Source organism: Etheostoma spectabile, chromosome 5 (genome assembly GCF_008692095.1).
Source record: "Etheostoma spectabile isolate EspeVRDwgs_2016 chromosome 5, UIUC_Espe_1.0, whole genome shotgun sequence".
In the NCBI taxonomy this organism is placed as follows: domain Eukaryota; kingdom Metazoa; phylum Chordata; class Actinopteri; order Perciformes; family Percidae; genus Etheostoma; species Etheostoma spectabile.
Genome location: NC_045737.1, coordinates 19,901,612 through 19,912,428, shown reverse-complemented (window position 1 = coordinate 19,912,428; position 10,817 = coordinate 19,901,612). Strand labels below are relative to the sequence as shown.

The 10,817-nt window shown below is 39.7% G+C and overlaps 3 protein-coding genes across 4 annotated transcripts in view; all 3 read left to right on the top strand.

The window, feature by feature from the left end:
• Positions 1-393: 393 nt before the first annotated feature.
• isca1 (iron-sulfur cluster assembly 1) lies at positions 394-5,132 on the top strand. The gene is made up of 4 exons (XM_032516454.1): positions 394-644; positions 3,077-3,130; positions 4,222-4,327; positions 4,665-5,132. The coding sequence occupies exons 1-4, from the start codon at positions 564-566 to the stop codon at positions 4,811-4,813; spliced, it is 390 nt and encodes a 129-aa protein (XP_032372345.1). The 5' UTR covers positions 394-563; the 3' UTR covers positions 4,814-5,132.
• A 741-nt stretch (positions 5,133-5,873) lies between these two features.
• On the top strand, positions 5,874-8,657 carry LOC116690094 (uncharacterized). 2 transcript variants are annotated; one of them, XM_032516843.1, is made up of 5 exons: positions 5,874-5,989; positions 6,072-6,139; positions 7,172-7,361; positions 7,515-7,616; positions 8,419-8,657. In XM_032516843.1, the coding sequence occupies exons 2-5, from the start codon at positions 6,086-6,088 to the stop codon at positions 8,586-8,588; spliced, it is 516 nt and encodes a 171-aa protein (XP_032372734.1). In that variant the 5' UTR covers positions 5,874-5,989; positions 6,072-6,085; the 3' UTR covers positions 8,589-8,657. The 2 variants fall into 2 exon arrangements, with proteins under 2 accessions (XP_032372734.1, XP_032372733.1); XM_032516842.1 differs by having other exon boundaries at positions 7,172-7,616; positions 8,419-8,652.
• Positions 8,658-9,598: 941 nt separating this feature from the next.
• The window catches only part of kiss1rb (KISS1 receptor b), a 4,609-nt gene continuing 3,390 nt past the window's right edge, over positions 9,599-10,817 (top strand). The window contains exons 1-2 of the mRNA XM_032516841.1: positions 9,599-9,669; positions 9,942-10,161. Of these exons, the coding sequence (XP_032372732.1) occupies positions 9,942-10,161 (220 nt within the window). The 5' untranslated portion in view covers positions 9,599-9,669. The remainder of the gene's footprint in view (positions 9,670-9,941; positions 10,162-10,817) is intronic.

Genomic DNA, 10,817 nt, shown 5'->3' with positions numbered 1-10,817 from the left:
GTATGTATGTATGTATGTATGTATGTATTATTATTACTGTTATTATTATTATTAACATCAGTGCTCAACCACACAACATGAAACCTCTTAATGCACAACATGAGACCTACAAAATAATAATGTTTAATATATTACACAGAAAAAGTGCCAATCCGCTTTTTCTATTGAGTGTAGAGGCCGGCTTTTCCCAGCATGCACTGGGTCCGCCTGGCTCTTGCAGTTGGCGAAAAGCAACTGCGCTGCCTGCGTCTATAGTCGGTATCAATCGGACACTAATCTAACCGGCACGCATTGGGCGGCGATCACCGATGATCGATTCTGAGGAGACCTGACTCATCTCGAACGAGCCTAGTGTCTACTTTGACGTGAAAAAGTTTGTAAACAACTGGGTTACGCAACAGGAACTTATACGCATCTTCGTAGGTTGTATTCGTAAGCCCATTGGCCGTCACTCCCATCCATCACAATATTAGCCAATCATTGAACGGACTAGTTGTTTGGGGTGGTTGCCAATTTTCTCACACGCGTGCGCCATTCAATGTTGTGATTTTAACTGAAGCAACATGTCTGCCTCCATGGTGCGAGCGACCGTCCGAGCCGTCAGCAAACGAAAGATACTGTCAACAAGAGCCGCACTGACACTGGTAAGTCGTAAACTGGGGTTATAAACTCATATAAAGATTTTTCTGTCCTTTAGAACATTTTTATTCGGAAAGTTAGCTAGATGTCAACGAACATCGGCCCTTATGTAGCTAGCTAGCGTTAACGTTACGTGATCCAAAGTTAGCTAAGCTAGGTGGCTAGCTAGTTAATCATCTCATCTGTACTCGGTTTGTACTTTTACGGAGCTTTCCCGTCACCTCTCATCGTGTTGATGAGCTTATATCAGCTGATGTGCACACAAGGTCGTCTGTAAGGTTATAATTGCCCTGGGCTGACCGAGATGTAACTTCTAGCACAGGCACGTTGCTAAGCTTAACGTTAGCTGTTTAATAATGTTCCTTAATAACGACAGTTAACTGCATATTAAAAATTAAACACAATTTCAAACCATAAAAATAAAAAAAAATCGTAAAACGGTTAACCAAGTTAACCATCTATTACACAATTTTGAAAACCATACACAAGTTAAAATGGTCTTAATTTATGAGAGAAGAACTGTAATATGCAGGACTGATGATTGCAATTTACAGACGTCATTTGTGGCTAGTTTTGACAGCTCTAGGTCTATTTAATCGATCAGTTGAAATGAAGAAGGAAAATTAGAAGAGCCTTCCCAGTTACCAGATATTAATACTAGTTGGTGATTATGGACGCTTGTTGTGGTCCAACATCTAATAGAAAACGTTGTTTTTTCCTTTAATTTGTCACGTCTCAATCTGTGATGTCTAAGCAATTATTCTACTGAGACATCCGTGGCATGTCACCGTCTCTTTCCAAATTTTCTTTTAGCTGTCTTATAGAGGAAAATGTACCAGAAAAGAATCGGTAGTTATTGGTAAAGTACTCTCACTGTGGCAAGCTGTCAGTGCACAGTCATGGTTTTGATATTATGGGCGGGAGAGGTCTGCTTTTGCAAGATAGTGTGTGTGTGTGTGTGTGTGTGTGTGTGTGTGTGTGTGTGTGTGTGTGGTGTGTGGTGTGTGTGTGTGTTGTGTGTGTGGTGTGTGTGTGTGTGTGGTGGTCCAAGATGATAAAGAGTGCGAAGTAAACGTCAAGTAGTTGGAATTCCCTCAAGGCAGAGGCAACAGCTGATGCTGTGTCACTGGGTCTGCTGTACTAACTTTCTTGACCTGTGCAGGGACAGGTCTATGATTAACATACGTTTTACCAAGTGATGCACCATACACACGATTACCTTAACACCTTCCTATAGGGCAGGGTGACATGGAGAAGAAGAAAAAAAAAAAAAAAAAAATATATATATATATAATATATATATATATATATATATTATATATTATATATATAAAAGTAGTATTATATATTGCGGTGATACTGTGGGGCTGATATTGGTGCTTTTCACAAAAATTTTCCCAATGACATTTTAGATAAATAGTGGGATATAATGACTAAGTGGGTAAAGGTAAATAATAATACCTTTATTTGATGCCATTTTGCTTACTCAGTCTACCATATTATCATTGTCTATTGTTTGCCTGTATTTCTTGTGTGCTTACTTGCTTGTGTGTTTTTGTTTTTTGCTGTTATTGAAAAAATGCTGCTGCTGTAACAACAAAATGTCCCCGTTGTGGGATGAATAAAATCTAATCAAATCTAATCAGAAAATTACATAACTTTACTGTAAGCCTTTAAAACCAGGAAAAGACAATACATATAACAATAATACTATGACCAAAATTTAAGACAGTGTCTAGTCTCGTATATTAATATTAGTATAATGTCAATATATTGCCCAACCTTTATACAATAGTTAATGTTAAACTGTAGAATAGCCATCATATCCTTTTTATAAATTAAGATTATAGAAATAATAATTGAAGATCTAGTTCAAAATACTTGTAGTACTTGTATTTCTATTAACTTGACATTCCAAGGACCAGTAAGTAAAACATTTTTCTTTTAGAGATTAAGGACATTCACCAGTTCCACTTGGTTGACAGTGTAGTCATGGAACAACTCCAGGCTGGGACACAGTTAGGATCAACTGAACATTTGGCATCAGTGCACACATACAGATGAATGCACCAGCTTTAAGGGATTAGCACCATTTGGATAATGTGGTTCACCGCAGTCTCCCAAATGCCTCCATGTAAAAGCCCAAACACTGATATCTTTTCTGCATCTTCATCCACTCAGTTACAGCTGGAGCGACAGGGGTCCAGGTTCAGTCTTTATACTGTAGGTAATTGCTTATTTCAGACACGTTGTACAGTGTTAGCCCCTGCAACAGAAACTTTTCCCAGTGGGGACAGCACCATAGTCTTTTTCTCTATTGTCATTATTTTTGCTCAGTATGTTTTGAAACAGACACAAGTTTGCCAAAATATATAGCTTCCATCTGAATCCAGCATATACATTGTTACCTTTTTATCTCTTGTTGTGTTTTCTTTAGACTCCAGCGGCTGTGAACAAGGTCAGGTTGCTGTTGCAGAGCAAGCCGGAATATGTGAGTAACTGATACAACGTTAAAACAGCATGCCATCAAACAGACAGTGCTGCTCTCTAAATCACGGTGCTGTGTTTTGAGTTTTTTAACTTTTCAATAAATTATACTTTTCTCATCGAAACAATTAATCCTGCTTTGGGTTATTAAAATGTTAACACTTTTTAATTTTTAAGAACATGTTATCTTAACCCAATATCTGAGGAAAAAAAATAATGCTGCACAATCACCTGTGTCCTTCCTTTGCTAACGTCACACCTGTTTTTAAGCAACAGATTTCTTGAACTGAAATGTAAAGATGCTCTAAGGAAAATCTTGAGTCATATCTAGACGCAGCAGAATAATGCAACATCTTATATGATAACATCCAGTGTTTGCTGGTAATGCTACAGCAAAAAAAAGAAAAGAAAAAAGATGTCACTTGTTATTAGGGCTGGGCGATATGGAGAAAATCCGATCTCGCCATATTCTTGTCCTAATACCTCAATGCCAAAATTGTGGCCCTATTATAGGGTTGACAATTGGTGCTTTAACAAAATATCTTCACAATGAGATTTTATATAAATAATTATCAGTAATGTAGATACAATGACTAAGTGGGTGAAGGTAAAAATAACAGAAGAGCTAGAACAGTCTGGTAACACAGAAAACGACATCACTTTGCGGTAATGCAGCCTTTAAAACAAGAAAAAGACACCACTTTACGATATTACAATTTTCAAAATCTAAGACGATATCTAGACGTATATCACGATATCGATATAATATTGATATTTGACTACTTGATAAACTAACTTCAGTTCTATAAGAAGTGCAAGAACAGGAAGAGGAAGTGAGACGGTGCCTGGATGCGGGTGAGAGATGTGACAATACAACGTTTCATACACCAGACTTACAACGTGGACCTGCAAATGCACATTCAACCCACTTTAGACCCATTCATACGAGTCAGCCATTACTCTGGCCCCTTATAGTAGCAGACTTCAGTTTGAGTGTAGTTCATATACTTCCCTGTTGAACAGTAACGTTCGTGTTCATATTTGCCCATAGTTCCCTGTGACAATGAATTGTAACGTCTGTCTGGCTCTTCCTAGATCGGTTTGAAGGTTGGTGTGAGAACACGTGGCTGTAATGGACTGACTTACACGCTGGAATACACCAAGGATAAAGACACATCTGATGAGGAAGTGCTGCAGGATGGTAAGCTAAGCCTCGTTTCTGTGCTTTTGTTGTAGTCAAAGTAATGTGAATGTTTGGGATATGGAGACAAGGAAAAAGAGAAAAATAACATCAGATACCCTTTATTGAGAATGATTCACAGCTTGCGTTGCTGGCTGCCACAACAACCTTTTCTTGATACTACCACGTGGGGTGCTGAAGATGGAAAGGTTCAATTTCCTCACATAGTGGCTTTAATAAAACTATTGTTTTGTTGAGTTAAGAGAAGGGCTGTTTCACAGTTTGTATTGACAGAGTATTGACACCAAGGTTAGAAGAACTTGGGAGTAGTGACCGCTCTACTGTGACTCTCTTGCAGGCGTGAGGGTGTTCATAGCGAAGAAGGCTCAGCTGACCCTTCTGGGAACTGAGATGGACTTTGTGGAGTCTAAACTTTCCAGTGAATTTGTCTTCAACAATCCCAACATAAAGGGCACATGTGGCTGTGGAGAAAGCTTCAACATGTGAGCATCATGGAGCCTCCGTCCTCCCGCAACCTCCCCGCTCCAAACCCTGTCCCACCCATAAAGCCAGAGAGACTGAATGTTGACGAGGAAGACAAACATGAGGAATTCTGTGAAATATGGACGGGCCTGCGTTCCTACCAATGCTCTTACTGCAGACCACTCACATCCACACATGTGTAAAGCCCAAGAATGCAAATTCATACTTAGAGGAAGGTTTTAATAGGCTGTGTAGTCAAAACTATCTCAACATGTTGATTTTGGGTTCAGATACCTCTGATCTTGGCAATTGCTTTTGTATACGCTGCCGTGCATCTAAAAAACCTTACGACCTCAAAAGCAAGATGTTTTTTTTAATTTAGTGACTGGCTGCCATTTTACACACGCAAACGCACTTTCTTTTTAGAAATTAAGTCAAATTTCACCATGACTTGTATGCAGTAAGAAATGGTACAACATGGCCTAGGAACACGCTCACTGAAGCTGAGAGATGTTCAGGTTTAAGTTGGTCAAGCTACCAGGATCACGCATGATACTGTTAAATATTCAGTTTCCACTATCTACCCAAATCCATAAAACAACTTCAGCTGTTGATAAACACTGTAAGACAGTGTACTATCACCCAGTGTCATGTACCCAGCAGTATGCAAAAGTGGAAGAGTTTGAGTGTCTTGAAACTTCTTTATTAGTTTATAAAATGTATATTTATCTCTGTGTGTGTGTGTATATAGATAAAGAATGTATATCTCCCTTGAACCACGCAAGGGCACAAAAAAATAACGCACAAAACGAGTAATCCTCACTTATGAGGAAAAAACATTTGTTTTTTTTTGCTTGATCAAAGCCAGGCCTTTGTGTTTGTATTGTGCAATATCTCCATGTACATATGAAATAATAAATGGCTAAATCTAGTAATATAAAATTGTGTGGCCACTTTTTTATGTTTTTTGCAAATTGACTGTAGGATTTGTGCCAGGATGATTGTTGCATCATAACTGAAATAACAAATGTAGACCAGTTGTCATGGAGATGGCTCAGTTGGCATTAGACTCTTCATTTCAGTTGTCATGGTGATGGCATAATTGTCAGAACCAGATGGATTCGCTGTTGCATCTTGGAGTTCAGGTTGAACTGTCATCACTTGTTTGCTGTTGACTTGGCTGTGTTCAGGTGGAAGGAGGTAAAGTCATTTAAAAAGATGTATTCAAATCCATGTTGCTGGGTTTTCACCTTACTGAAATGGGCACTGTGGTTTATTTTAGGGACCTTTGGGGTCATGGACAATCAAAACAAGGATGGAGATTCTGACAGAGAGTCTTATGGGCTTAAGGTAGTGAAAAATGATACATACAGTATTTATTGTTACTAATAGCTCAGAACAAATTAGCCACATTTTCATTCTGAAAAAAAAAAAGTTGTTTTTGAATGCTGTATAAAGGATGATCACAAGGGGACATACTGACTTTTATAGTAGCTATAGTTATCTTAAAAAACAATTTAAAACTAGTAATTAAAGTTGAAATGCACATCAAAATTGCTTTTATTGACCAACAGGCAACATAATCTGTAAATACAACGCTAACATGTTATTGCCCACAGGTGTGAAGACAAAAATGTTGGCAAACAGTTACCGACTGAGTAATAATATTGGTCTCCCCGAATTCCTGAGGAACATATGTAGCTCTGTCTAGCAGCTAAAAGCTTCACTATGTTCACTAACTTTTTCTGCCGTTTTAGTGCTGGGCACTTAGTGTGTGGGGGGGTTACCGAAACCTTTGTGTTGAAAACAGATCCTTGCAGAAATCTCACTGGTAAAAAGGTGAAACAGTAAAGCTGAAGCAGGAAAAACAAAACAATGAGCTGAAAGATGGTGAAAAGCTTTGTTGAGCTGAGAGGAACGGCAGAGTCAGGTGATCATTCTCTGTTGGTTTGTCACTAGGAGTGACCTCTTTTGCGTTACACGGCTTTTGATCCGCTGCTAATAAATAAAAATAATAAAAAAAAAATTGATAGTCACAGCTTTAGTTTTATTGGTGTTAAACCTCAACGGATGGGGCCAGTGTTTGTTTTGCTCATGGAAAATGTAAGTTGCCTCCCCTTCATTATGTCATCTTTCTTTCTTGTGATTTGATTTGTGCTCAAAGTACAGTATGTATACAAATAAAACAAGGCCAAGTGTTGACTAAAAAAACACGAGGGTAAGTGGATAACTACCCATTGGATTCATCATATCATATGAATCGTGGTAGCAAAGTCACTGTGAAGTACGATGTGTTTGGCAGAATCTTCATAAATATTTCAGCTCTGTGTCAGTTTTCTGTGAAACTCCCTCTCTACTACCTGTCTCTACTACTCCTTTCAGATTTCAGAGTTATTGAAGGCTTTGGATAACAGGAAATCACCAACTATTGACCCCCGAAACATCAGCTCCACCCTACAGACCATGGGGACAGGCATTTCTAACACTAATGGGACCCTTAGATCAAGAGCCTTCCTCCCTGAAAACATCAGCCAGTTGTCCAAGAGTCAGTTTAAAAGGCGCGATCACCTAAGTAAAAGCTTACAAGCCTCCGTACCTGTTCTTGCCCCTGTCACTGGAGTGGCTTCCTCTCAGGAGGGACAACTGCAGCCCAGTTTACCATCCTCAAATCATGTCATCCTTGCACATCTGATGCTGCCCTCTGACTCGGTCTGCTCTATTGTAGGAGAGCATGAGATGCATCCACACGTCCTGGGTGTGCAGGCTTGGACCACACAGCAGCTCTGTGACCCACTGAGGACGCTGCCTGAACAGTTTCCCCAGACTGGTAAACAAACAACTACACGTTATATTCACAAACGCATATAGGAGCCTTATTGCTCTCCTTCCACACAACTAGCAAGCAAACTCATGATTAGGAACACATCCTTCGACTAGTCTATATCCTCGACGTTCCACTTCCGGGATTGCTCTGGTGCCGCAGGAAATTCCGCCGGATGTCTTTTTTCGTCGATGTCCTTTCCTTCCCCATTTTTTTGTGTTGGAATTCTAAACTCCAGTGGATTTACAAGGACCATGGTTAACTGCTCCTCAGAGCTCTGCAGAGTAAATTGAGACAGACAGCTAGCAAGACTATCTGTCCAATCTGAGTTTTCTCTCTCACGACTAATACAACCTTTGAACGTACACAGGTTCCACTAAAACAAGTTCCTTCCAGAGGCTTTTTTGCCGCGACTCTGTGCGGAGCTTAGTGCTCCCATGACGATTGTGATTGTTGTAAAGAAATGCAGATAAACCAGAGCACATTTTCTCTCCCAAACCCGGAATGCTGTGTGGACTAGCCAGACCCTCCTTTGCAGCGCTGTGGAGGAAGGTCTGGTAAAGCGAGACTATCCTACTAATGTCAGGGTTCTACTGTAGGCTGGGATGACCATACCTATTTAAAGGAGAATTCCGGTCGATTCCAACACATTCCAACAGAGCTACGTGTTGAAATCGACCGGAATTCTTCTTTCTTACCTACTATGGAGCATAGAAAAATATAAAATCGTTTTGGTACGAAGATAGACCAATAAGTAGATTAATAGTGGATCCTTCCCTAATTGTTGTAATAATTGATCTTGATCCAGAGCCAACCAGTGAATGGTTCTTTGAGGACTTGACGGACCTCCAGATGAAGCTGTTTTCAGGTGCCTTAAAGAAATCTGGAGTCCCAAGAAATTCTCAGACAGTTAGGAAAACTCATCAGAACCCACATCTTTACCAATCGGTTGAAGACAAAGACACAGAAAATAAATAAAATCAAGTTGAAACCAGCAAATAGTTAGCAATTTATTTTACATAGCAGTTGTGTTTGAAAGATCGCAGCTGCAGTACTTACAAAGACAATAACAATAGAAAAACAGGAGCAACTGTAATAATAAGAAGCCTTGAACACATCCTAAAGATATCTGATTTATTTCTCAGCATATTTAACCCTCTGAATCCGATCAACTTACATTTGTTTGTTGCACACATGGCATACTTCCTCTAAAATACCAGTTTAATTTTCACTTATTTGACCTCCAGGGGAAAAAAGTCAGTCAATTTTTATGTTTGATGGCCTGAATATTATGTCAATCAACTACTGCAAAAAAACAAAACAATCATCATTTACTTTATCTCCACCTGTGTCACGCTGTGCAAGTGGCAAGATTTGCCACTTGCTACTTTGCAGCAAATGCCATGAAGGATGTAATGACAGCTTTAAAAATAACGTGTTGTTGCGTGGGAGGTCAAGCTGTACTGTTACCACAACCCCCAGCTGCCTCTATGGTTTATTCATTTTCATTTTGATTTGCAGATAAGAATGAGGTATGATTTCAGTAGACTGACATGCATTGACCTTGTTAAATGTGAAAGTTTTTGCTTAAATTCAGTCCAACAGCACACAGTTGCTGGACTCAGAAAATGTATTCATCAGACCGACTGTAATTGAAAATGAATTGAGAAGTAAAAGGGTTTTTGTGACATCCAAGTCTGATAATACATTGGCTCAGCTCATCTGTACTTAGGTTCATCTGCAATTTGAGCTGAAGCTAAGATTGACTACACCTTCTGGATGTTACGCGGCAGTCATTTTACAGGGCACCTGGTCCTGGATAATTGTAGGCAATGATGGAGATTTAGTTTGAAAGCACCTGCCACCTAAGTCTCTCTCTCTCTTGCTCTCACATAAAGGCTCGCAAAGCCCATTGACTCTCTCCCCTCCCCAGTTATGTTGGTCTATAACAGCGCTTTCATCTCAGACCTGCAGCAGCCCATCACTGTCCAACACGCGACTAAACCTTGCTTTACAGAGCTGAGGGAGGAACACTGCAGTGGCAAAAGGCACAGCACAGGTAAGAGAAGCTTGTTACACAGAAAAGCTTGCTTAATGCTTACTTATTTCACCAGGCTTTGTGTGATGTCATGAATCCAAACTAGCGGGTAATGATTTAGATAACTTAAAAAATTATACTTTGATGTTGTCATTTTTTGTGTGAGATTTGCATTGCGTTAGAGAAACAACGCTGTCAGTAAAACAGACACTTACAGTTACATTAACTGATGTACCAAATTCACACACGTTCTACATGTACCATTTTAATTTTCCTGGCAACGATTTGTGAAGATGATACTGGAACTAGCAGCCAATCACAGTCCAGACTGTGGGTCTGTGTGCAACGAGTCCGCAGCTCTGGGGGGCCAGGGGCCACCGGTGCTGGTCGACGCCTGGCTGGTCCCCACTTTCTTCGGCCTCATCATGCTGGTCGGCCTGGTCGGGAACTCCCTGGTCATCCATGTGGTCACCAAGCACCAGCAGATGAAGACCGTCACCAACTTTTACATAGGTAAGATTTCTGAAGTGCAATAAGACCAACTCTTTTTTGGAAAACTTTCAGTGTGTCCAGTAAAATAAATATGGGAAGTAGGAAGCCCCACAGAGGCGTTAATAAAACAAATTCCTAAGGAAACTGTGACTTTCCTAAGAAAAAAGCAAAAACATAGATTAAAGCACTCTTTCTGCAGGACAAAAATCAAACAAAAGCTGCCCTGTGGAGTCTTCCTGTAAACAAACACATTTTAGTTTGATTTACATTCAGTGTTACTCACCAAAATACATTGTGTGTATCTTTAGGGTCTAACAAATGTGTTGAGGTATTTTTCTTCCTCATAAAACACGGTATTTTGAATCCAGAATTGTGAAGGTGATTAACAGCCGCACCTTCAGTCAGGGTCGGATTGCTCCAATGTGCAGGTCAAAGAGACACAGGAAGTCCTACTTACTGGCGACTAAAAGGTTTTATAATGCACAGAAATAACTCTGCTCTTAAGGTAGTAGTATTTATTTTTTGTATTTACACTTATTAGGTATGGAAGATATCTGGGTATATGTGTAATGTTATCTTTGTCTTGAAGCTGCTGTGGCACTGTAGTTTCCTGTAAAGGATTAACAAAGACCATCTATCTATCTATCTATCTATCTATCTATCTATCTATCTATCTA

Bases quoted from the DNA above. Each gene is read 5' to 3' on its own strand.
- LOC116690094 (XM_032516842.1), top strand. From the start codon at position 6,086: ATGGACAATCAAAACAAGGATGGAGATTCTGACAGAGAGTCTTATGGG. The intron at 6,140-7,171 runs GTAGTGAAAAAT...TACTCCTTTCAG, and splicing joins GAGAGTCTTATGGGCTTAAG to ATTTCAGAGTTATTGAAGGC. The intron at 7,617-8,418 runs GTAAACAAACAA...ATCTTGATCCAG, and splicing joins TGAACAGTTTCCCCAGACTG to AGCCAACCAGTGAATGGTTC.
- isca1 (XM_032516454.1), top strand. From the start codon at position 564: ATGTCTGCCTCCATGGTGCGAGCGACCGTCCGAGCCGTCAGCAAACGA. The intron at 645-3,076 runs GTAAGTCGTAAA...TGTTTTCTTTAG, and splicing joins CAAGAGCCGCACTGACACTG to ACTCCAGCGGCTGTGAACAA. The intron at 3,131-4,221 runs GTGAGTAACTGA...GGCTCTTCCTAG, and splicing joins TGCAGAGCAAGCCGGAATAT to ATCGGTTTGAAGGTTGGTGT.